The sequence below is a fragment of the Littorina saxatilis genome, linkage group LG11, assembly GCF_037325665.1.
Source record: "Littorina saxatilis isolate snail1 linkage group LG11, US_GU_Lsax_2.0, whole genome shotgun sequence".
NCBI lineage: Eukaryota > Metazoa > Mollusca > Gastropoda > Littorinimorpha > Littorinidae > Littorina > Littorina saxatilis.
The window spans coordinates 36,578,985-36,606,910 of record NC_090255.1 but is presented as its reverse complement, the minus strand read 5'-3'; the positions used below and the strand labels follow the sequence as shown (position 1 = coordinate 36,606,910).

Genomic DNA, 27,926 nt, shown 5'->3' with positions numbered 1-27,926 from the left:
CGTCACTGTACTGAGACCCAGTGGTCTTTTGGTCGACATAGACCCCAACAGCCGTCACTGTACTGAGACCCAGTGGTCTTTTGGTCGACATAGACCCCAACAGCCGTCACTGTACTGAGACCCAGTGGTCTTTTGGTCGACATAGACCCCAACAGCCGTCACTGTACTGAGACCCAGTGGTCTTTTGGTCGACATAGACCCCAACAGCCCTTACTGTCCTGAGACCCAGTGGTCTTTTGGTCGACATAGACCCCAACAGCCCTCACTGTACTGAGACCCAGTGGTCTTTTGGTCGACATAGACCCCAACAGCCGTCACTGTACTTAGACCCAGTGGTCTTTTGGTCGACATAGACCCCAACAGCCCTCACTGTACTTAGACCCAGTGGTCTTTTGGTCGACATAGACCCCAACAGCCGTCACTGTACTGAGACCCAGTGGTCTTTTGGTCGACATAGACCCCAACAGCCCTCACTGTACTGAGACCCAGTGGTCTTTTGGTCGACATAGACCCCAACAGCCGTCACTGTACTGAGACCCAGTGGTCTTTTGGTCGACATAGACCCCAACAGCCGTCACTGTACTGAGACCCAGTGGTCTTTTGGTCGACATAGACCCCAACAGCCCTCACTGTACTGAGACCCAGTGGTCTTTTGGTCGACATAGACCCCAACAGCCCTCACTGTACTGAGACCCAGTGGTCTTTTGGTCGACATAGACCCCATCAGCCCTCACTGTACTGAGACCCAGTGGTCTTTTAAGTGGAAAGACAGACAGACATTAATGATACAGATAATGAACTTATCTCAAAATATTCGAAGAACCTCTCTGGCAAGACTTTCTTTATTTGGTGTTTAACGTCGTTTTCAACCACGAAGGTTATATCTTATATCGCGACGGGGAAAGGGGGGGGGGGGGAAGATGGGATAGAGCCACTTGTTAATTGTTTCTTGTTCACAAAAGCACTAATCAAAAAAATTGCTCCAGGGGCTTGCAACGTAGTACAATATATTACCTTACTGGGAGAATGCAAGTTTCCAGTACAAAGGACTTAACATTTCTTACATACTGCTTGACTAAAATCTGTACAAACATTGACTATATTCTATACTGTAATACAAGAAACACTTAACAAGGGTAAAACGAGAAACAGAATCCGTTAGTCGCATCTTACGACATGCTGGGGAGCATCGGGTAAATTCTTCCCCCTAACCCGCGGGGGGTCTCTGGCAAGACGCTGGGGAGGCTATTAATGCCTGAAATTAATTCTTCAAAAATTCCCACTCTGCATAAAAAAACACGCCAAAACTGATGTGTTTCAATATGTGTCCACACGGAGGGGTGATCGATTCCGTAAAAGCCAAGACAGATCAAAGAACGTGGGCAGACCAAAAAACAAGTCGCGTAAGGCAAAATTACTACATTTAGTCAAGATGTGGAACTCACAGAATGAAACTGAACGCACTGCATTTTTTCACAATGACCGTAGTCCGCCGCTTGTGCAAAACGGAGTGAAACTGACGAGCCTGTTCAGCGCGGTAGTGGTTTCGCTGTGCTGCATAGCACGCTTTTCTGTACCTCTCTTCGTTTGAACTTTCTGAGCGTGTTTTTAATCCAAACATATCATATCTATATGTTTTTGGAATCAGGAACCGACAAGGAATATGATGAAATTGTTTTTAAATCGATTTCGGAAATTTGATTTTGATCATAATTTTTATATTTTTAATTTTCAGACCTTGTTTTTAATCCGAATATAACATATTTATATGTTTTTGGAATCAGAAAATGATGAAGAATAAGATGAACGTAAATTTGGATCGTTTTATAAAAAATAATTTTAATTACAATTTTCAGATTTTTAATGACCAAAGTCATTAATTAATTTTTAAGCCACCAAGCTGAAATGCAATACCGCAGTCCGGCCTTTGTCGAAGATTGCTTGGCCAAACTTTCAATCAATTTGATTGAAAAATGAGGGTGTGACAGTGCCGCCTCAACTTTTACAAAAAGCCGGATATGACGTCATCAAAGACATTTATCGAAAAACAGACAAAAACATCCGGGGATATCATACCCAGGAACTCTTCTGTCAAATTTCATAAAGATCGGTCCAGTAGTTTACTCTCAATCTCTCTACACACACACACACACACACACACACACACACACACACACACACACACACACACACACACACACACACACACACACCACGACCCTCGTCTCGATTCCCCCTCTATGTTAAAATATTTAGTCAAAACTTGACTAAATGTAACAAGAATGGTAGGCAATTGGAACGTTTATAATAGACAAAACAAAACGTCACATTTACTAGCACGTCGACCCAAAGGCCTTTGAAATAGACAGACAGACAGACATTTGCAAGCGAGCCACACGATCTTGAAATACGTTCGGCGGGGATGTAGCTCAGTCGGTAGCGCGCTGGATTTTTATCCAGTTGGCCGCTGTCAGCGTGAGGTCGTCCCCACGTTCGGCGAGAGATTTATTTCTCAGAGTCAACTTTGTGTGCAGACTCTCCTCGGTGTCCGAACACCCCCGTGTGTACACGCAAGCACAAGACCAAGTGCACACGAAAAAGATCCTGTAATCCATGTCAGAGTTCGGTGGGTTATAGAAACACGAAAATACCCAGCATGCTTCCTCCGAAAACGGCGTATGGCTGCCTAAATGGCGGGGTAAAAAACGGTCATACACGTAAAATTCCACTCGTGCAAAAAACACACACGAGTGTACGTGGGAGTTTCAGCCCACGAACGAAGAAGAAATACGTTCATTATCTGTTTCATAAGTTTGTCTGTCTGTCTCCTTCAAAGGCCTTGGTGTCGACGTACCAGTAAATGTAACGTTTTGATTTGTCAATAATACACGTTCCAATTAGGCACACAAAAAAAATAGTCTGTTTACGGTAACCCGACCGACCCTATTTTTTTCGCGCGACCCTAGACTTTTTTTTTGGCATTTGGGAAAAAAAAAGCAAAATAACGTAAAAATATGGTTTTTTGGAAAAAAAAGAAAAAAAAAGAAAAATCCCGACCTACCGACCCTATTTTTTGGGCCTATGTTACCGTAAACAGACCTATTTTTTTTTGGCCTTACCAACCATTCTTGTTTGTTTTTATTCTGAATTTTTGAACGTTGGCAGTCTATCTGGTTTTTTTATTTTTATATAATAGTGGAACAAGCAGTTTTCCCGAGAAGAAGTGTGTCTTTACAGGGCTAGCGTACGATGCCTGGTGTATTAATTCTTCCGACGAAGAGTTTAAGTCCCGTGAGCATGTGTCCGCTAGCATAGCAGTCCTCCTATGCCCTCTGTCCGTGTGTCCTCTGGGAAAAGGTGTACAGTTAGATTTATGTTTGCGGCCCTATTCCACACAGACCACGAAACCCACGATTCAAAAGTTTGGCCACGAACTCCCGATTCCGAAAAATCGTACTTAAATCGTAACAAATTCGTAGTACATTCTTAGGCATCGTAACTGAATCGTAATCGATTCGTAGGTTAACTCATTCGGGGACTCGTGGCCAAACTTTTGAACAGCACAAAACTTTTGCCACGAATTCCCGATTGCTCAAGAATTGCAAGAGCAGACTACGAATATATATATACGAATCAGTTTAAGAACTTCACGAACTGATTACGATTCAACTACGGTACATCTACTTCTTCCTCCACCTCCTCTGCCACAAGAACCATTTCTTCGTCTTCAGACTGCATCTGTAGAAACAGATGCTCCAAACCCATTTAGAATGAGTGTGTGTGTGGGTGTGTATGTATGGGTGTGTATGTGCGTGTGTGCGTGCGTGCGTGTGTGTGTGTGTGTGTGTGGGGGGGTGTACACGAGAGACAGCTATTTGGCTTAGTGTGTGTGCCGTTATCTAAGGGCAACAAAGTACATGTGCTTCTAAGTTGATCACTATTTACATTGAAAATGATGCACAGAACCGTTTTGCTGCACTGTACAGATGTACGCTTTTCTGAAATTTCGTTCACACGTGCCGCGTCGGCTATCCAGTTCGCGGTAGGATTAGAATACCAAACCGATGTCAAATACGAGCTGATTTGGTAAAATAAATCACATTTCTACTTGCGAAACCCATCGAACAGCCATTAGGCTAAGCGAGAGAGTTCTCGTGATTGTTTTCATTAAAAACTCATTCATAAAAACTAGAGACTATGTTTCTGATCAAAACGAATGATTAATCTGCTGTATCATTCGCTTGTCGGAAAGCTCCGCCTACGCGCATCTCTCAAATATGACCTTCTCTTGTCTACTGGCTCAGAAGATTTATTTTATTCCCAAATAGCACTTCTTTGCACCTCTTATGACTCCTTCGTCATTTGTATCCAGTTGGCCGCTGTCAGCGTGAGTTCGTCCCCACGTTCGGCGAGAGATTTATTTCTCAGAGTCAACTTTGTGTGCAGACTCTCCTCGGTGTCCGAACACCCCGTGTGTACACGCAAGCACAAGACCAAGTACGCACTAAAAAGATCCTGTAATCCATGTCAGAGTTCGGTGGGTTATAGAAACACGAAAATACCCAGCATGCTTCCTCCGAAAACGGCGTATGGCTGCCTAAATGGCGGGGTAAAAAACGGTCATACATGTAAAATTCCACTCGTGCAAAATAAAAAAAACACGAGTGTACGTGGGAGTTTCAGCCCACGAACGCAGAAGAAGAAGAAGAAGAAGAAGAAGACTCCTTCGTCCTCTAGATTCCCGTACCCATACCAAATACGAGCTGATTTGGTGAAATAAAGCACATTTCTACTTGCAAAACCCATCGAACAGCCATTCCCGGTGCTCGACATTTTCAGCTTTGAATTACGGGCAAGTATCAACCGCTCCCTGCATCGAGAAACAAATTTAGTCATCGCTGAATCAGTAGCTTACCTTAAATCCCGACATAAATCAAACAATACCTAGAAAACAGACAAAACTTGCCTTCACACGTGTCAGGCGCAGCCTTCGGCATCCGCTCGTCCTTGAACAGGTTATCCCCCGTGCTCCCTCCACTGGATATGTTATTAGTGGGATTTTCTTCCGTTAGAAAATTAGGCGAAATTGTACACTTTTTTTCTTATTCGGTCAATTTTCAAACATGAGATTCTTGGTGACTGTCACGTGATTCACGTATCCGCAATTAAAAAAAAGTGCGGGATACCAAAACAAGAGGGTCTTTTTTAGGGCATAGAAAGTTTGATTTAAATAACACGAAAATGAATATTTTAGTTTCCAATAAAAAGAGTTTCAACGTTTGTTTTGCCAAGTTTAAATCGAAGGTTCTGTTATCGAGAAAAGCGCGTACGTGAAGGAATACTATGAGATATATAATAGGAATTTAAGAATAATGTGACGATGACGTGACCTGTCTGTTCTCTAAAAATATGATCACCCTTAAACGTAGAAAATTCTGTTTGGCAAGCTTGCCACAAATAAAATTAAGAGATTAAAAATGCACGAATATGTTAAATGGTGTGTTTTTATAACACTAAATCCTTTTCTCGGAAACAGTTGTCTCCCAAACAAGGCAAAACGTCCAGATCGGCAAACGTGCTGCAAATAAAATGAAGACACAGCAAAGTTATTTCACAAACAGGATTAAATGGTGCATTTTTCTTGACACTACATTTGTCTGTTTGCGGACAAAATATGTTTCGTTCAAAATTAGAGTATCCGGTTTGGCCAGTTTACCATGGGACTGAAAATGCACAAGCATGCGTATTTTTTACGTTGCACTGAATATATTCTGTCCTCGAAACAACAGGCTAATAATAATAGGTCTAGTGCGAAGCAGTCCCGTCCATTACGCCACAGGTATGTCAGGAGGGGACCCACAAATAAACGCCACTAACTGCGACAAATTAATTTCACCTCTCAGCCCAAATTGTCATCACAGCCGCTCCGCCACCGCGCGTTGCACTTCGCTTTCTGTCACGTTGCATTTCAATTTGTCGTCTGCTCACGCGGGCGGCTTACCTCCCCTTGTTTGAAGCGTCGGCAGTTATCGTCCCTGTCCGGAGCGGGAAGGCTGAGCAGACGATCATGTCCATTGATCATTAAACCTGCGACGTTAAGTCGACGCTGCGGAGATGGCCTCTGTTTTGACAAACTTTTCAAACAACCAGGAACATCAATTAATTTTCGTGGCAAACACAAGGATTTACGACTGAAGCAGGAAGGCTTCCTTTTTCGGAACTAGGATATTAGTTGTCAACAAAAGACCAACCACACGCCGCTGCCACAACAAGAAGAAGAATTCAAAGATTGAAACAAAATATTAAGAAAATCCCCTTCGGATTTCATTTGATAAAAAACTTAGTTTTGAAACAAACCCGTTTCAATTTAGAGAAGACAAAAAAACTACATTTGAACTTATTTTGATGACAGACACATTGTGAAACACACCTGTAAACGAAAAGCGCACGAAACAGTGATTTTTAGGCCCAAGACTCTGCTGACAAGACACACGCATCGAGGAGATGGTTCTGAAAAATATACCTGCATCGCTGCTTGTTGTGTCAGTGTTGGTGAACATCTGTAGTGGATTTCGTTGGGCTTCAAAACTCAAACAGGAAAATGCAGGTGAGATTTCATTAATGTGCTACGTATTGGCAGTAACAGTAATTTCGATAAATTCTGTCTCTGTTTATTGTCTGCGTTGTGTCCGTTACAATTGCCCCTCTATCTCTCTCTCTTTCTTTTTCTTTATCGTTTCAATGTTGTTGTTGTTGTTGTTGTTGTTGTTGTTGTTGTTGTTGTTGTTGTTGTTGTTGTTGTTGTTGAAGTTCTATCTCTCTGCATTAATCAATTAGTTTATCATGCTTTCAAGTCGTTTTCAACAACACAAAAGCCTAAATGAGAGGCGGGCTAAGTATCATATATATATGTCGTAACGAAATCTGGTAATTGCCGAATTCGTGAAATCGGCAACCTATTTGCCGAATTCGTGAAATCGGCAATCGCTTGCCGAGAACGCGAATTCGGCAGGCTATTGCCGAAATTGTGAAAGGCCTGATTAAAGTTGTCGAATTCGTGAAATCGGCAACTGATTTCACGAAATCGGCAATCGATTTCACGAAATCGACGATTTTGTCGATTTCACGAATTCGGCAACTTTAAACAGGTTTTGGTACAACAGAATTATGGCCTTGTGTGTGACTGCGTGTGTATATAATATGTGTGTGTGTGTGTGTGTGTGTGTGTGTGTGTGTGTGTGTGTGTGTACGTGTGTGTGTCTTGTGTGGTGGCGGTGGTGGTGGTGTGTGTGTGTGTGTCTTGTGTGGTGGTGGTGTGTGTGTGTGTCTTGTGTGGTGGTGGTGGTGTGTGTGTATGTGCGTAGACATGTAGTATCCATGTCTAAGGTAAGTTAAGCAACAAAATACAGGGACAAGAAACAACTGAAAATAGTAGTACATGTGCAACGTAAGTGATGTTACGTCACAACGTCAGTCGCACGAAACGTCGGGGACAAGAGAAGTCGAAAAAGTAGGAAAACAGCAATTGCTCAAGACGACATGTAATATTCGTGTCTAAGGTGAGTATAAGCTACCATAACGTTCCAGGAAAATACAAGGACAAGAAACAACTGAAAATAGTATTATTGATCAAGACCATTTATGTGCAACGCAAGTGATGTTACGCCACAACGTCACAACGTCAGTCCCACGAAACGTCAGGGACAAGAGAAGTCGAAAAAGTAGGAAAACTGTAATTGCTCAAGACGACATGTAATATCCGTGTCTAAGGTAAGTATAATGTATCATCCATGTGTAATGTTACAAGTAAGGTAACACCACAACTTTCCACGACGTCTTATTTGTTGGTACATTTCCCGTTTCTTGGGTGGCAGTGGCCGTTGCACTTCACGGCGGATTTCTTGCATGTGCATCGTTTTGATGAGCAGGTTGACCCGCAAGAGCAGTTGGAAAACCCTTGTCCGCCATGAGCGGAGTGCAGACCAGCAAGTGTTGAAATCATTGTATTGTAATCCTTTCTAATTTGTAGAATGTGCACGCTAAATTTCTCTTTTCTGATGGCATCATCAAACCTGTCGGCAAACAGCGCCTCCATCATTGAAAGCTTCCTTGTTATGAAGGAAATTGTGAATATAATTTGGGCTCCACATTTTTCTTTTTAAAGGGTGAGTATTTTTCACCGTTTATTTCAACTACATAAAGACCGATATGCACGTGAAAGTGACTGAACATTGTTAACTCCAAGTCGACGGGGTTACCACAGGACGAAGAAGAAGAAGAAGAAGATGATGAGCACAGAGAACAGTTCAGTTTGCCATCAGACGCGTGACAGCTCAGCTACACTACATTCTGTTGCACCAAAACATGTTTAAAGTTGCCGAATTCGTGAAATCGACAAAATCGTCGATTTCGTGAAATCGATTGACGATTACGTGAAATCCGTTGCCGATTTCACGAATTCGACAACTTTAATCTGGCCTTTCACGATTTCGGCAATAGCCTGTCGAATTCGCGTTCTCGGCAAGCGATTGCCGATTTCACGAATTCGGCAAATAGGTTGCCGATTTCACGAATTCGGCAATTACCAGATTTCGTTACGACATATATATAGTCTTCAAGTTATAACCTTAGGCAATAACTTAGAGTAAACGAGACTGAGTGAGAAAAACGAGAAGCGTTACCATGGTGACGACAAACATTCGTCTTCCTGAAGATGGCATTCAAACTCATGAAGAACATTGCCAGGTGTGCAAAGGGGTGTGGGAAACGATACCACTGCATTATTCTCTGATCCTGTTCTTGCTGTTGTTGTTGTTGTAGTGGTGGTGGTGGTTCCTGATCGTATTTTCCCCCAGTCCCCCCACCCCCACCCACCCCCCGCGCGATCGAAAATTAGCAGTGCTTTATAGGATTTGTCCGAATAATAATAAGGAAAAGATAACGAGAAGACTTTTACTTTTTTTTCTTTTTTTTAACAACGTCTGACCAAATGTTTTAACATAGAGGGGGGAATCGAGAGGAGGGTCGTGGTGTGTGTGTGTGGTGTATGTGTGTGTGTGTGTGTGTGTGTGTGTGTGTGTGTGTGTGTGTGTGTCTGTCTGTCTGTCTGTCTGTCTGTCTGTCTGTCTGTCTGTGCGTGTGTGTGTGTGTAGAGCGATTCAGACCAAACTACTGGACCGATCTTTATGAAATTTTACATGAGAGTTCCTGGGAATGATATCCCCGGATGTGTTTTTTTTCGATAAATACCTTTGATGACGTCATATCCGGCTTTTTGTAAAAGTTGAGGCGGCACTGTCACACCCTCATTTTTCAATCAAATTGATTGAAAGTTTGGCCAAGCAATCTTCGACGAAGGCCGGACTTCGGTATTGCATTTCAGCTTGGTGGCTTAAAATTTAATTAATGACTTTGGTCATTAAAAATCTGAAAATTGTAAAAAAAATATTTTTTTTATAAAACGATCCAAATTTACTTTTATCTTATTCTTCATCATTTTCTGATTCCAAAAACATATAAATATGTTATATTTGGATTAAAAACAAGCTCTGAAAATTAAAAATATAAAAATTATGATCAAAATTAAATTTTCGAAATCAATTTAAAAACACTTTCATCTTATTCCTTGTCGGTTCCTGATTCCAAAAACATATAGATATATAGCTATTCTGATGAACACGTGGGGGAATTCGGGGGCTGTGATTGGATGGTCTCTTCCGATCATCAAAGCATAATGCGGCGGAAGTCGGCCATTTTACTCAATATCCAAAAGCATATTGAGAAAAATGGCCGACGCATGATTCCGCTTTACCCATCTGTACCACGGCGATGTTTCTATCGACAACAGCATACACTGACAACTTAAAAAGCTGTTTCAACAACTGTGCTGTGAAGTCGAATGCACTTGGAGTCAGTTTTTCTTCCAAAGTCAGAAAGCGTGTGGCGGTGTGCATGTCTGCGCGAACATGATGCGCGTAAGAAGTTTGTCTGCTATCAAAACCTGAGATCAACGCATCGACGCAAAAACTGTCATTTTGTAAGTTTGGAACAACAAATCAAGGTCATAACAGCTATATAATCGCTATTGTGTTTTCAGCGTAGCAATAGGGTCCGATATTTAGACTCGAACAAGTATAATGCGACTCGTCTTCGACTCGTCGGCATTATACTTGTCTCGTCTAAATATCGGACCCTATTGCTACGCTGAAAACACAATAGCTGTTAATGATATGTTTGGATTAAAAACACGCTCAGAAAGTTAAAACGAAGAGAGGTACAGAAAAGCGTCCTATCCTTCTCAGCGCAACTACTACCCCGCTCTTCTTGTCAATTTCACTGCCTTTGCCACGAGCGGTGAACTGACGATGCTACGAGTATACGGTCTTGCTGAAAAATTGCTGTGCGTTCAGTTTCATTCTGTGAGTTCGACAGCTTGACTAAATGTTGTATTTTCGCCTTACGCGACTTGTTTTTGTTTATGTATGTCAGGTTTGAAGGCTTTGAAGTTCGGACTGCGCGACAAGCAGGATTGTGTGTCATTCACTTTGGTGATGAATTATGAGCAGAATTTACAATTCATGAACTCTTTCCAAGGTCGTGAACTGGTTCCGAATGTCTTTGTGTCCATATTTTTAGCACAAAAGCAGCACTTGACCACATAGTTTGTTTGTTTTGTTTTTCTCAAATTAGCATTAACTAAACTTCCAAACACAATCACACTTTCATCTTAATGTATAATATTTCTTCACGCCTTTTTCCACAGACACTATCGCGTGATTCACTGTACAAATGTAATGGTACTCACAGAACAAACTTTTGGCACTGGCCAATGGCTCCTTATAATTAAATTATTATAATTAACCTCTCAGAGCAATCATAAATTACCTGTGACATTGATGCTGTGGGTTTATTTCCGAAAGTGTCCATGAAATACGTGCAATTTCGAGAGAAAAATGGCTCTTCTGTGATACGCAAATTCTCCAAAAGCTCTTAAGTCATTCAACCAATGCATGACATGTTACGGATGTATAATTACGCATCGCACGTTAGCGGGAATTAACCCAAAACAGGACGGGATAACATACATGTCACCGTGAGGCGACACCTGCGCGTGTTTGGTCATTAACACTGATTAATTTTCCGGTTTAAAACAAATGTAAGGTCACGATAATTTTTCGACAAACCTGTCAAAAATGTGGCCGAGTAATAAGTTGAAATGTGTACATACAAGGCAGCAAACTATATAATTGCATGTGAACAAGATTCCTTATTAAGTCCTAAGCTAATTTAGGGAAGCAAAATTTTCATTGTTCAAAACTGTTTTCAATACGCGAAAATCTCGCGAAAACAGCTACCAATTAGCAGTTGCGAGCAGACAAAATTTCATAATCCAACAATATGTATATATTTTGAGAAATGACACAGCACCAACAGTTCGTAATAACCACGCAGAACAATACAAGCAAAACTGGAATATGTTGCACCATCTTTTGGGTTCTTTTTCTGGGACGAGACAGGGTAATCGTACTTAAAATCTTGTTTTAGTAGATATTTCACGATTTGTTTTTTAGATTTTGTATTTATTATTTTCATTCGAAGACCAAATTCTATACTAAGATGCCATGTTGTTGGTGGGTTTTTTTCAAGAAAGAGCAACTGTTAATCGTTCTTATAAATGTTAACACATATCTTTAAAAAAAACTAAACAAACACTACCTACAAATACATTTCTTTCGCCTCTATGTTCTAGAGTTGTTTGTAAATGTACCACTACTTCTTCTTCTTCTTGTTGCCGCTACACGTGGAGACCAGTCCAATTGAGAAATGAAGTGGTCATCTGCAGGGACGCCGCCGTGCCGTACAGCTTATCCTGGATGGGAGTCGGCTCCGGCCACATGTACCACTACTATTACGACATTAAAGTGGGCCCCTGTTTTGGCAAATTGTACAACGATCATACACGAGTATTTGTCGTACTTGATGCTCTTATTTTATTATGAATAGTAAACACAATTTTCACATCATCTTGAAATAGAATAACCATTAAATATATGTCTAACCCGACAAATGCAAAGTGTTAGTTAGTTCTTGTTTATAATTCTATTCAACTCCAAGCTACTGCCTGGGTTTTCGGGCAAAAATACAACATCTCAAAGTCACAAATTATTTCAACGTGTCATCACCTAAACAACTAAAAACGCACATACTTTATCATGGGTATCATGGGTATCATGGGTATCATGGGTATCATGGGTATCATGGGTATCATGGGTATCGTTCCACGCCTGCACTGGTATTCTTCTGAACATTACATTATTCTTAAAGTAGAATAAATATCAAACATGACCTGACAAACCTGTTGTGTTTGTTGACATGTCAATATTACATTGTTTTATTTATTTATTTTATTTTATGCTGCTTGTTATCGCGCGCATATTTCAACATACGGATTCAAGGCGCAGGGATTTATTTATGCCGTGTGAGATGGAATTTTTTACACAAAAGGTCACGCATTCACATCGGCCAGCAGATCGCAGCCATTTCGGCGCATATCCTACTTTTCACGGCCTATTATTCCAAGTCACACGGGTATTTTGGTGGACATTTTTATCTATGCCTATACAATTTTGCCAGGAAAGACCCTTTTGTCAATCGTGGGATCTTTAACGTGCACACCCCAATGTAGTGTACACATTGGTCCATGTTGGTTGCTTATCTGTTGACGTTTTGAGACGAAAGTCTGTGAATGCTTTGTATTGTCCAATTCAAAGGCGTGCAAGTCAGGGATCTTGGACGAGTTTGTATTCAATTTGAATGAATGTTATGTGAAGATCTGTCACTGTGTGGCCTGTGTTTTAAACGTTTTATAATCAATGAGGTTGGCCACTTACGAATACAAACTTTCTTATTTTAAAATAATGAGATTATTTTCTAGTTACTTTATAGTGTCCTACATCCTTTAATCAGTACCCCCAACCCCTCCTTTGTGTGTGTGTGTGTGTGTGTGAGTGTGTGTGTGTGTGCGTGCGTGCGTGCGTGTGTGTGTGTGTGTGTGTGTGTGTGCGTGGACTCTCTCCTTTTGATGTCAACACCCACTGTTCACAACTCACGAATTGTGTGTCAAAACGGAGTTTTAAGAGTTAGGGTGGAGTACATGGTTTGCGTGCAAATTTCATCACCTGCACGAACAGCTGAGCCGGCCCCTCCCATCCCCTCCCTTTAAAGCACAACACCTGCTACGCGTAAATTAAAAACAAAAGTCAAATTATTTTATATTTAACAACAACAACAACAACAACAACAACAACAACAACAACAACAACAACAACAACAACAACAACAACAACAACAACAACAACAACAACAACAACAACAACAACAACAGAGAACAACAACAACATCATCAACGAAGGTGTGAAGACTGAAGAAACCAGCTTAAAGTTTTTTAAGATATTGTCTTCTTATTTACTCTTTTTAAATTTAGTCAAGTTTTGACATATTTCATCACTTGGGGGGGTGGGGTGGTAAGGAGGGGTGGTAAGGAGGAGGGGGTAGGGTGCGGGGGGGAGTGGGTGTGAAAGGACACGCGCCCAGCCTCAGATCGAGTAGATACTGTATTTTACAGAACTGAACAGGTAACAGCCCACACCGAGTATTTATAGAAAGACGATCTGAATAGCTATTTAACAAAAGATAGGGCTCCACCTGACGAGGTAGAACAGCAATTCTGAACATCGTTGGCGGATTCTGGGCCAAACTCATTTGAGAGGCAATACATCATGACGCAAACGAGGATAAATGCATTTACGTCATAATAATAATAATATAATAATAATAAATGAGCATTTATATAGCGCAACATCATAACTTTACAGTTATGCTCTTTGCGCTTGACACATTAAAAATTAAAACACAGTTATACAAGCATTTACATCTACATTCATAGTCAGCAACGCTTAATTAAAAGCATACACCATCAAACATACATTAAAAAAGATTCTGACTCGACACATAAAACAAGCAACGAAAAAGTGAGCGACAAGCGAAATGCACATCATTCTATGCTCCGTGACAATGAAAGCCGTTTTTTGTTTGTAATAATGACATCTCAAAGCGACGGAAACTCATCAAAATTCTTTTCATGTGCTACAGCCCCGCAGCAATCCCATTCATCAAGCTTACACCACAACCACCGCCCCCCTCTCACCTGAAGCAACAAAAAGTCAGGTAACTTTTCGATTGTCCATGCACTATACGTATTTTACGGCATTATAGCATGAGGGGTATCGTGTGACGTGTGTGATAAATTATGTTAAGTTTGCACCCCCACAGGTGTTTGAAATCTATTGGTAATTCCGATTTGATTTCATATGCGAAATAGAAAAGGATAAGGAGGAGGATAAGGATAAGGATAAGGGTAAGATTTTATATAGTCCATGAGGGTAACCTCACAGAAATTCGGGCTGCTTTCTCCCTGGGGAAAGCGAGCTGCCATACAGTATACGGCGCTACCCATTTTTTTTCCTGCATGCGTGTATTCATTTTTCCAAGCCCTGAGACTTAATGCCGAGTGAGATGGAATTTTTTTACACTTTATTCCAAGTCACACGGGTATTTGGTGGACATTTTTATCTATGCCTATACAATTTTGCCAGGAAAGACCCTTTTGTCAATCGTGGGATCTTTAACGTGCCCACCCCAATGTAGTGTACACGAAGGGACCTCGGCTTTTTGTCTCATCCGAAAGACTAGCACTTGAACCCATAAAAGAGGATAAAGGAAGAAAAAATGAGAAAAGTGTTACTTAGACTGTCCGTGAAATACATGCGTCTACATTGAAATGTGTATTTTGATGCCGTTTCATGCATGTTGTACTCGGATTTATTATATTGATGACTATATTTTTAGATAGGATTTTAGGGAATTCATTTATCTTTATCCATGTAACCTGTGATTACTCCTGTCAAATTGGTGCTAAAAGAACAACCAGTCCGTTTTGAACTGTCTGGTTGGTGTACACATGTAAATAGGCCCAGTGAAATTGAACACTTTATCTGTACATATTTATTACTAGCAGTTAAGCCCGGCTTCGCCCGGGAGTAAGCGGAGCCCTGTAGCAATTTAAGACGCTCGCTATCCCATTATCATTAGCTTTACCTCCTTTGTTTGGATACAAAAAAAGAGTTATCTCCCTTACCTTCTAGAAATTTCCGGAACTGTCCAGTTAATTTTTCTTTCTTCATTTCTTCCCCTCATAGGAGCAATAGCGAGTCTCTAATATCACTGGCATGATGTACTATCTTGTTCCTGCCTCTTGCCATCTCAGAGGTATGGCGACCACAGACAAAAAAGAGTTATCTCCCTTACCTTCTAGAAATTTCCGGAACTGTCCAGTTAATTTTTCATTCTTCATTTCTTCCTCTCATAGGAGCAATTATAGCGAGTCTCTAATATCACTGGCATGATGTGCTTGCTACAGATGAACAGTAGGCACTGAACTGGTCTTGCACCATATAGGCTGTATTCAATAAATGGGAGGTCCATAATCTGAGAAAGGAAACAATGAATCAAGAAACTAAAACCCAGGTGCACATCTGCGGCACCTAGGGAGTGTACGTGCACACTATCTTGTTCCTGCCTCTTGCCATCTCAGAGGTAAGGCGACCACAGACAAAAAAGAGTTATCTCCCTTACCTTCTAGAAATTTCCGGAACTGTCCAGTTAATTTTTCATTCTTCATTTCTTCCCCTCATAGGAGCAATAGCAAGTCTCTAATATCACTGGCATGATGTGCTTGCTACAGACAAAAAAGAGTTATCTCCCTTACCTTCTAGAAATTTCCGGAACTGTCCAGTTAATTTTTCATTCTTCATTTCTTCCCCTCATAGGAGCAATAGCAAGTCTCTAATATCACTGGCATGATGTGCTTGCTACAGATGAACAGTAGGCACTGAACTGGTCTTGCACCATATAGGCTGTATTCAATAACTGGGAGGTCCATAATCTGAGAAAGGAAACAATGAATCAAGAAACTAAAACCCAGGTGCACATCTGCGGCACCTAGGGAGTGTACGTGCACACTATCTTGTTCCTGCCTCTTGCCATCTCAGAGGTAAGGCGACCACAGACAAAAAAGAGTTATCTCCCTTACCTTCTAGAAATTTCCGGAACTGTCCAGTTAATTTTTCATTCTTCATTTCTTCCGCTCATAGGAGCAATAGCGAGTCTCTAATATCACTGGCATGATGTGCTTGCTACAGATGAACAGTAGGCACTGAACTGGTCTTGCACCATATAGGCTGTATTCAATAAATGGGAGGTCCATAATCTGAGAAAGGAAACAATGAATCAAGAAACTAAAACCCAGGTGCACATCTGCGGCACCTAGGGAGACTGTACGTGCACACTATCTTGTTCCTGCCTCTTGCCATCTCAGAGGTATGGCGACCACAGACAAAAAAGAGTTATCTCCCTTACCTTCTAGAAATTTCCGGAACTGTCCAGTTAATTTTTCATTCTTCATTTCTTCCCCTCATAGGAGCAATAGCAAGTCTCTAATATCACTGGCATGATGTGCTTGCTACAGACAAAAAAGTTATCTCCCTTACCTTCTAGAAATTTCCGCAACTGTCCAGTTAATTTTTCATTCTTCATTTCTTCCCCTCATAGGAGCAATAGCGAGTCTCTAATATCACTGGCATGATGTGCTTGCTACAGGTGAACAGTAGGCACTGAACTGGTCTTGCACCATATAGGCTGTATTCAATAACTGGGAGGTCCATAATCTGAGAAAGGAAACAATGAATCAAGAAACTAAAACCCAGGTGCACATCTGCGGCACCTAGGGAGTGTACGTGCACACTATCTTGTTCCTGCCTCTTGCCATCTCAGAGGTAAGGCGACCACAGACAAAAAAGAGTTATCTCCCTTACCTTCTAGAAATTTCCGGAACTGTCCAGTTAATTTTTCATTCTTCATTTCTTCCGCTCATAGGAGCAATAGCGAGTCTCTAATATCACTGGCATGATGTGCTTGCTACAGGTGAACAGTAGGCACTGAACTGGTCTTGCACCATATAGGCTGTATTCAATAAATGGGAGGTCCATAATCTGAGAAAGGAAACAATGAATCAAGAAACTAAAACCCAGGTGCACATCTGCGGCACCTAGGGAGTGTACGTGCACACTATCTTGTTCCTGCCTCTTGCCATCTCAGAGGTATGGCGACCACAGACAGACACACAGACACACAGACACACAGACAGACACTCTCTTTTATTATATGTATAGATGTATAATATGCGTGTGGAAGGAGTGTGAAGTTTGGATGCATACACCATAACAAAATCCTGTGCTTTGCATTTGGTAAATAAACTGTTTGACTTGACTTTTAGCGTATATTTAAGCGCTTAAGAACACGTACACTTGGTATCAAAAAGGACTAATCTATTGTGTGTTTGCGATGCCTATGGTAGTTGCAGCACGGTTGGTATCATGGTGTGAATTAGTAATCAGTATAGTGACATGAAAACACCTTCGGTTAGATGTCACGTTTGACCGTCAGGTATTTCAGTGGCTTCAAAGGCGTAATCTTTTCCGCGTTAACGAGCACTTAAACATGATGATGAGAGCATCATTCAACTTTGATACATACCTACAATGAAGGGTCTAGCTGGTTTATATGCAGGGTGGGAAACCCATGAGAGAAAACTGGAACCTTCACGCTGTCTTCCGGAGACAGCGATCATCACTGAGTGCCTCTCAAAACACGCTGCGGTTTACGCATGACTGGGCATCGCTGTAGCACAGCAATCATCATTAAGATATCAATTAATGATTATCAAATTGTCGTACGAAACTTTGGTAGGCCTAGTTCTTAAATCTATAATTTGTCTGTATGCATGCTAAGTCATGCTTTTTGTTATTGGTGTAAATCTACAAACCTATAACGGGTTTTAAAACTCTCTCCGGAAGATTGCATAACATCTGCACTAAAACCCGTAAGGATCCAATATTTTTATCGGCATAAGACCCTGAAAGTTTAAAAACAATCCGCCGGTTCATTGCTGAAATACGGTGCTTTCCGTCAGAGTACCCCTCAAAATTGACGCTAAAACCTCCTAAAATCAAAAAACAAGAAAGGTAGGTTGTTGGAACGTTTGTTATTGACAAAACAATACATTCACAAATATATCGACCCAACGGTCTGTTAAGTGCACAGACAAACAATTAATAACGAAAACTTACCTGGCTGATTTTTTCTTCCGCCTGTCACGAAGCCGCAAGCGAATCCTACTTGTACCTACTATTATGCCTATATATACTAGACGTACCTTCGATAAAATATTGGATCCTTACGGGTATTAGTGCAGATGTTATGCAATCTTCCGCAATCGACCGATATATTTGTGAATGTATTGTTTTGTCAATAACGAACGTTCCAACAACCTACCTTTCAATTCTTGTTTTTTTTATTCTAAGTTTTGGAACGTTGGCAGTCTCTTTGTTTTTGGATTTGCTAAAACCTCCCGTTTTCAACCGAACGTGTGATCGACACCTGCACCAGTAGGAATAGCATAACACAATAAATAAATAAGAAAGTAAAACAAAACAATTTGTTCTGGTTAGAACATTGATCTGACTTTCCCCTCCTATGTTAAAGTTGTCAAGGTATTCCTATTCTGATTTTTTGGGGGATTTTTTAATTGGTACCTTGCGGTTTTGTCAAGTCGATTTTGGAGGCTCCATGAATTCAGCAGCGGTCACGTGATCCTTGTAAAAGAAATCTTTGATCCGAAAAGTGTTCCAGATAGTGAAGTGTCTTAAATGGTACAGAATGTTGAATGAAATGACACAGGAATGACTGTTTTAGTTGAAGTACGATAATTGTTGCAATATTTTGTTTTGTATTTATCATGTATTTTTCAACGTCATACACACTATAAGACGTTAAAACCATTGTATAAAACTAATGTACTTAAACCAGGATACGATGTCCAATTTTGAACAAAACACTGATACAGGGGGAGAACAACCACAACTTTTGACCCTTTATTCTTAGTTCAAATGTCCGTGCACAAAGGTCAGTGAACTTGACCTACGTTGTCAAGAAAGTTTAACCGAAAAGGACATGATTTTGACAAAGGGTGGTTTAAACATTTGGGCGTGGAAGAGATTTATAGTGTCATGTAAATGCACCGGAGGGAACAATCTCTCTGAAAACGTGAAAAACATAAAGCTGAACGGTCGGCATTTAATAAACAAGAGATTTGGACGTGGAACAATGTCATCTGAGTGCACATTGTGGAACGATCTCTCTTAAAACTCAACCCAGATGGATTCAGCTGAAGATTCGTCATTATGAGAGAGAAGATACTTAAATAAATGTTCATGTGCACCAAAGTAGTCTGTGAGTGCACCTGCTGAAAACATTCTCTAAGACACTCACAAACGATCCACCACTAAAATTCAGAGATTCACGGTTAACATTTCTTACATACTGCTTGACTAAAATCTTTACAAACATTGACTATATTCTATACAAGAAACACTTAACAAGGGTTACGACATGCTGGGGAGCATCGGGTAAATTCTTCCCCCTAACCCGCGGGGGGTAGTTTTATATGAAAGCAATGGGCATGAAAAGGGGGTGTTTTATATTATTGCACAGTAATTGTGTTATAAGGCCTACAGGAGTGTAGAAAAGAAATTAGATTTTTTTTATGATAAAAGCTAAAACATTATTGCCCTTTTTGTACTGACAACAGACCAAAGCTCCAGGAATAGAACTTTCATTACCACATACCAGCGTCTAAACCAAATTTATACGTTTCATTAACAAATAGACTGCCATAAATAAATTCGCTTGTGTCTTCTCTGCAAGCGGCTGAACATGTTTTCAGATAAGTGTTGTCTAATTAGGGTTTGTCAGTGCACTTCAAAGACCGCTGGGTCGATATATCTGTGAACGTAACGTTTTGTTTCGTCAATAACAAGAAATTCCTCCGAGGTAGGAAAAACACCCCCGTTGGTCAAAGGGAAATAACCATTCTCACTGCCACCAACTGAGAAGGTTATTTCCCTTTGACCATTAATATGTGCCTCTATAAGTCCTTGTAGAATCTTAATCCACCAATAACTCCCTAACCGTGTGTTTGACTGGTCCCAATTTTTGTAAGGACCGTCTCAGGAATGTATAGAACCTGTTCACCAAGTTTGGTGACGATCGGTCCGTTCATTCTTGAGATCTATATGCGAACACAAACACACACCCAAACAAACAAACAAACACATCGAGCGAAACCTATACACACCCCTATACCGGGGGTGTAATTAAACGTTCCAACAACATACCTTTCTTGTTTTTTGATTCATTTGATGGTAAGGTAAACGTATAACAAGTCAGACAGACATTATTTAATAATGATGTGTGGAGGTTCTGTTGGAATAATCATTTGATGTCAAACGTTCTTGAAAGAGTGGTCGGGCCAGAACAGTACTTTGATGAACCCAATGTGTTAATTGTGCCTGCAATATACTTGTGTTAACGAACGGTTCGCTTTCGCTGACCAAGAAAGAAGGTAAAGTTACTCTAGGATATCTGAGATCATTCCATTACAATTAAGCTTCTGTTAAAGAAATCAATGATCAATTGCATCACACGCTTGGGAGAAATCAATAAGTATCACGCCACATTCATATTGAAAGACGCATATCTATGTGGATAATAAATCATGTAGGACATAACTTTTTAAAGTAAACAAAATGTATCGAAGTGCAGAAGCAAATGTTTGTGTCTATCTTTTTTCTAAAGGTTTTGGTATTGGTCTGTTGTCAGCTGTATCCGATAGATTACCAGATTTAAATGTCGGGATGAATTTTGCTTTTTTGTCAAATTGGTTTTTAACAAACATAAAAGGTTGAGTTGTTCTGGGATTGGGTGCGTTTTTGTTTGTTTGTTTGTTTTTTGTTCTTGTTACATTTAGTCAAATTGTGACTAAATGTTTTAACATAGAGGGGGAATCGAGACGAGGGTCGTGGTGTATGTGTGTGTGTGTGTGTGTGTGTGTGTGTGTGTGTGTGTGTGTGTGTGTAGAGCGATTCAGAAAAAAACTAATGAACCGATCTTCATGAAACTTTGCATGAGAGTTCCTGAGAATGATATCCCGAGAATTCTTTTTCATGACTTGTCTCTCTCTTTCTCTCTCTCGCTCTCTCTCTCTTTCTACCCTCTCTCTTTTTATTTCTCTCTCTCTCCCTCTCTCTCCCCTTCTCTCTCTCTCTCTCCCCTCTCTCTCTCTCTTTCTCTTTCAATCTCTCCCCCTCTCTCTCCCCCCCTCTTTCTCTCGCTCTCTCTCTCTCTATGTCACTCTCTTTCTGTCTCTCTATCTATCTCACTCTCTCTTTCTTTTTATTTCTCTCTCGCTCTCTCTCCCTTCTCTCACTCTCTCTCTCTCTTTCTCTCTCTCTCTCCCCCCTCTCTCTCTCTCTCTCTCCTCTCCCTCTTTCGCTCTCTCCCCCCTCTCTCTCCCCCTTCTCTCTCTCGCTCTCTCTCTCTCACTCTCTCTCCCCCCTCTCTCTCTCTCTCCCCCCTTCTCTCTCTCTCTCTCTCTCTCTCTCTCTCCCCCTCCCTCTCTCGCTCTCTCTCTATGTCACTCTCTCACCCTTTCTCTCTCTCTATCTCTCTCTCTCTCTCTCTCTCTCTCTCTCTCTCTCTCTCTCCCCTCCCTCTCTCGCTCTCTCTCTATGTCACTCTCTCACCCTTTCTCTCTCTCTATCTCACTCTCTCTCTCACTCTCTCTCTCTCTCTCTCTCTCTCTCTCTCTCTCTCTCTCTCTCTCTCTCTCTCTCTCTCTCTCTCTCTCTCCTTGTCCACCTCCTCCTCTCAGTTTTGATTTCAACATATCGTTTGTAAATTATCTTAACCAAAAATAGAGAATAGGCTACTACATGGCTTGCTGTGTCGTAACAGATTTACACGAGTTATTTTTTTAAATGTTGAACTGCGAGCGAAAGCGAGCTGTTCACTATTTGAAAAAGCAACGAGTGTAAATCTGGTACGAAGCAGCAAGCCATGCAGTATTCTGTTTATCCTACAAACTGTACTTACGTGTATTTTACTGAAAATGTCCTGCAGTCGAGGCAGCTAAATTGAAGACGCTTGTTTTGGAACCTCGATCTCTTCTAAAGCCTCGTGCAATCTATTACGTCAAAGTAAAGAAACGTCACTCTGAAAGTGTGGCGTGTCGTGTTAGTTCTAAAAATTCATCGAGGGTAATTAGCGAAAGCAATTTTTTTTCGTCTGTAATAACGTTTGTCTCGGTGACTTTGACATCATAAGCAGTGGAAAAACAGGTCTCTGCCAGACTTGCTTGACATGACCTCATTTACATGATGGACACACGTGTGATTTGAACGATTATTATCTCACGAGTGTCTCTCTCACCTATGTAGGATAAAAAAAAATATTCACAGCACGGAATGGCGAGAGAGGGAACAATGGACTAGCAAGAGTAAATCTATCCAGCTTAGGCCTAAAAAAAAAATAGGTGTGGTTACGGTAACCCGACCTACCCTATTTTTTGGGGCCGACCCTATAACTTTTTATTACATTTGTCAAAAAAATACCCCAAAAAACAAGTAAACGAGTGCAGAAAACGCAATGAAAGCGAAAGCGCCCGAGTCGCACACTTATTTCCCTGTCAAGTAGGTTTAATTTGTACACATTAGAAAAAAAGTTTTAAAAAAAAAGTGATTGCCTACCTTCCTACCCTATTTTTTTAGGCTATGTTACCGTAACCACACCTATTATTTTTTTTGGCCTTACAACAAATGAACGACGCAGAAAAAGAATAAAAAAATGACAAAAACAATAGCGCTATAGCGTGAACAAAACTGTCACATGAAAGCCACAGTCCCTCCCAAGGAAAAAGTTGTGCCCACAATCACAGGTCTGCCCAGACTGTTACCGGTGTAGGATCCGGTCCGGTCTCTGAAGTAGTCCCCCGGGGGACCAATTCGTGGCAAAAACTGCTCTATAATGGTCCCCCCTTAGACATCCAGCCTCGTTTTTCTTAGGCATTCAAGCCATTTTCAATCTATATCTTCGTCCGGTATTATGTAGTGCACAGACAGCAATCTCTTTGTTTGACTATATTTTGCAGAAAATAAAATAGATCTGATTTATAATGCCGTTCAAAAGAAAAATCACATGAAATAAAATGAATAATAAATAAATACTGATAAGAAGAAATGAAACCAGTCTCTGATTCTTTCCTTTCTTTTCTCTAAAATTGCTGGTAACATTACTAACATTGTAACAAGAAAAACGAGGCTGGATGTCTAAGGGGGGACCATTATAGAGCAGTTTTTGCCACGAATTGGTCCCCCGGGGGACTACTTCAGAGGGGGGACCGGACCGGATCCTACACCGGGGCTACGCCCATCCCTCTGCTTGGTCACTTACCACTAATCAACATCCTGACTGCAGCGGTTGCAGAGTTGGATTCGTTCAATGAGTTAAGTTATTAAACAGCTACAAGTGTCCGTCTTAATATCGACTCATCCACAACACACACACACACACACACACACACACACACACACACACACACACACACACACACACACACACACACACAGAGCAACACATACACTCACACACACACACTACACACACACACACACACACACACACACACACACACACACAGAGCAACACATACACACACACACACACACACACACACACACACACACACACACACAGTACAGAAAACAACAGGTACACTGCAAAAAAAGCTGTCAGGGTGATATTTTTAGGTATGTGTCTGGTTAAGGGGGGTGGGGGTGGGGGGGAGGTGGGGGATCTTATCCCGTGCGTAAAAAACGGTCATACACGTAAAATTCCACTCGTGCAAAAAACACGAGTGTACGTGGGAGTTTCAGCCCACGAACGCAGAAGAAGAAGAAGAAGAAATCCCGTGCAACAGCTTGACAAGATCTGAGATGGTCAAGCCAATCTTAATATGCTTAGGCCAAAAAAAAAAATAGGTCTGTTTACGGTAACCCGACCGACCCCAGTTTTTTCGCGCGACCCTAGACTTTTTTTTGGCATTTGGGGGAAAAAGAAAAAAAATTAAATAAAAATCTTGTTTTTTTGGCAAAATAACGTAAAAATATGGTTTTTTGAAAAAAAAATAAATAAATAAAAAAATAAATCCCGACCTACCGACCCTATTTTTTGGGCCTATGTTACCGTAAACAGACCTATTTTTTTTTTTGGCCTTATATATTAGGAAGGACTGTGTCTTTGCCGCTTTTATTGTCGCAGCGGATATGCAAGAACAATGTGTAAGTTTTGCGAAAGAAGACAACCGGACAAAAGCGCGTCTGCTGTCACTCGACGTTTTAAGGCCGTCCAGAGGCCGGAAATGATCTAAATGCGTAATGAGCATACCGCTAATAAAATCTTTTTCTTCTTTCTTTATTTGGTGTTTAACGTCGTTTTCAACCACGAAGGTTATATCGCGACGAGGCAAAGGGGGGAGATGGGATAGGGGAAAGGGGGGAGATGGGATAGAGCCACTTGTTAAGTGTTTCTTGTTCACAAAAGCACTAATCAAAAAATTGCTCCAGGGGCTTGCAACGTAGTACAATATATGACCTTACTGGGAGAATGCAAGTTTCCAGTACAAAGGACTAAACATTTCTTACATACTGCTTGACTAAAATCTTTACAAACATTGACTATATTCTATACAAGAACCACTTAACAAGGGTAATAAGTGAAGGATTTTATGGGTGAGAAAAGGAAAGTAAAAGGACTTTGGGGAGGCAGAAATAGAGAAGAAACAAGAAAAAGATCCTAATTAGGTTCACGGCATCGAGAGTGATGCGACCTTCTCTCAGAAGTTAGTAGAGAAGGCTCCCCCATCCACCATCCGGGGGACGCGCCTCTACGCCAATAAAATCTGGGTTAGTTTGGTGGGGAGGAGGGAGGGTTTGGGTGTGTGTGGATGGTAGAAAATAAGAAGTAGACACGGCATGACCAGCTGAGTAGTAGTAGTAGTAGTAGTAGTAGTAGTTGTTGTAGTTGTAGTTGTAGTAATAGTACAGCTGCTAGCGTTGAAGATAATGAAGATATTGTCGCTGCTATTGGGATTGTCTTTGAAGTGGTCGTTGCTTTCTCTACGGCATGACAAAGAAAGGCTATCTCTCTCTCTATCTCTATCTCTCCTCCTCAAGTTCCATCATCATCATCATCATCATCATCATCAAGGACCGTAATAAAGTTTTCGAGTATGAGTTCTCTCTCTCTCTCTCTCTCTCTCTCTCTCTCTCTCTCTCTCTCTCTCTCTCTCTCTCTCTCTCTCTCTCTCTCTCTCTCTCGCTCTCTCTCTCTCTCTCTCTCTCTCTCTCTCTCTCTCCCTCCCTCTCTCGCTCTCTCTCTCTCTCTCTCTCCCTCTCTCTCTCTCTCTCTCTCTCTCTCTCTCTCTCTCTCTCCCTCCCTCTCTCGCTCTCTCTCTCTCTCTCTCTCTCTCTCTCTCTCTCTCCCTCTCTCTCTCTCTCTCTCTCTCTCCCTCCCTCTCTCGCTCTCTCTCTCTCTCTCTCTCTCTCTCTTTTCACCCCCACCCACCCCACTAATCCCCCCACACACACACGCACACACTGTCCTAATACAGACTGACATTTATGAACATTGCACTTAATAGTTGTAATCTCTTATGAAGCATCACTCTTTTCTCACTCTTTCTGACACTGTCATAACGCGTACAGTGACGGCGCAGGACTTCAGAACTTACGTCAGTAAACAATGGCGCGCTTGTTTTTCTACCTTGGTTAACGGTTGCCTCGGGCTAAAGATGATCTAGCGCCGTCAGTATGCTGCTAATGAAATCTGTTGGAAAAGAGGAGGCGGAGGGGTTGAGGAGAGACAGGGTAGGGAAGAAATGTGAATCTATACTACCCGTCATACAAAAAAATAACTAGGCAGATGCGTTTGAGTCCAGATCTTATATTCTAGGCCAACGCATTATTGCGACAAAGTTCGCATCCAAATTAAAGCATTAATTAAGATGAAGCCGTATATTGTAAAACCAGTTATATGACTAAAAAGCTCATCCATTCCCCTACCATATTCAGCAGCAGATTGATTTTACATGAGGTAGTGTCTATAGAATGGAACCTACAACACGGAACCAAAATGAAATTCACGAAAGCAATAAGGTTCTCGCGATGAAATCGACACACATATTAATGAGAACAGCTAAAACGGAACAAGTTTTGCATGTCTTTGGGAAAGCCAATCAAACTTGTATTCAAAATAGTCCGTTTTGTTCACCTAACGTGTCTTACAATGGCGTGATGGCATGCTGAACTGTGAAGGGGTCTTTGTTTTCTTCTCAGAAGGCCTTTAAAAGGCGGGTTTTGAAGCCATTTTTATTTAGATGGTAATGAGACAAAAACGGTACATTTCAGTAACTCCTCAATGCATTGCCTTTAAACTGTCGGTGCTTTGTGCTAACCCTTGCTGTAACATGCACACGGAATCGTAAGTCATTTGAGACATTAGTTATTCTGTTATGCGACATGTTAGAAAGTGTTTTGACAGGCGCAATATCCACTTTACTTTACGATGTTGTCTTTAAGAGCACATTTGTAAGTTTAACTTGCTGTGATCCTCCGTTATATACGATAACTTACAATAACTACAAAATAAGGGTTAAAAGAGGACGATTTGCATGAAAATGTGATGAAATGTTTTAGGATGAACGCTCTTTGTAGAGCCGTGGTGTAAAACTGGTACAACAATTTCTAACCGGGTAGACGGAGCCTCGAAAATGATACCCACCCTGGTCTACTCATTTCATCCGTTATCTTCGAAAACATTGGCGCTGTTGAACAGATAAGAAGAGAAGATCACTTAATTATATTCAGGGAGATGCAATATGCATGCCCTTGGCATTAAAAGCTTTGCATTTGAAAAGATCTTACACAAATATGTAATGGCCCCAAAGCGATTTGCCAGTTGGGTACCACGTGAACCCAGTGACGGGAAAAAAAAGAGGGGTAGGGCAGAGTGTTGCCTGACAATACTTGAAAAAATCAGCAATGGCTTGTCCAAATCAACATGGAATATCGTCAGTGGTAACGAAACCTGGGTTATTAGTTCCACTCTAAAACCAAACAACTGTCGTCTGTTTGGGTGTTTAACCAGGTGACCCAACCCCTGCCAAGTTCAAATAACAAGAAGCCTTAATAAATGTTTTGCATCTTTCGTCGCTAGATCAAGGTATTTTTAAACACAGTGACTCTTGAGGACAGGCATACAGTCACGTCTGACTGCTGCGTCCACCACTAATGGTGGAAAATATTCGAGGCTTGGCACAAACACCGTCCAAACACGGGTATTCGAGGGCTTATGCTGTAACATGACAACAGATTTCTTGGCACCAAAGGGAGCACTGCTGCTGGTTGCGTCCACCCTATTTTCTTGACATCTCCCCATGCTAGTTTAGCCTGTTCTCGGATTTCAAGAAATAGCCGCGGAAACCCGGTTAGAGACCCCTGAACACTCTGTCCGAGCCTTCACGAGGGCCATACCAGGTATAGCTGATGTCACGTGGTCCCAGGCTAGAATGAGAACGTTTGAGGGGATGGCCAGTTGGGTGTCGGCTGAGGAAGGATTGGTCTAGAAAATGGCCTGGTTAGATTGTTGATATGTGTTTCCGTTTCTGAGATTCTAAATAATTATGGAACAGACTACGTACTGCATGGGTTCCATAGCTTTGTAAAACATGAATGTGCATAAAACACTGTTTAAACCAATAACCGCAACGAAGTTTCGGAGATTGAATCCCGGGTGCGCTTGCTGGGTTAAGAGTGGACATTTTCAATATCACCCGGGTCAGATTGTGTCCAGACCTG

General features: G+C 41.3%; 1 protein-coding gene across 1 annotated transcript in view; it reads left to right on the top strand.

Moving 5' to 3' along the window:
• Positions 1–6,046: 6,046 nt before the first annotated feature.
• LOC138980716 (mucin-4-like) overlaps positions 6,047–27,926 on the top strand; it is a gene marked incomplete in the record, with an annotated part of 64,725 nt that continues 42,845 nt past the window's right edge. The window contains 1 exon segment of the mRNA XM_070353623.1: positions 6,047–6,607. Within this exon segment, the coding sequence (XP_070209724.1) occupies positions 6,505–6,607 (103 nt within the window).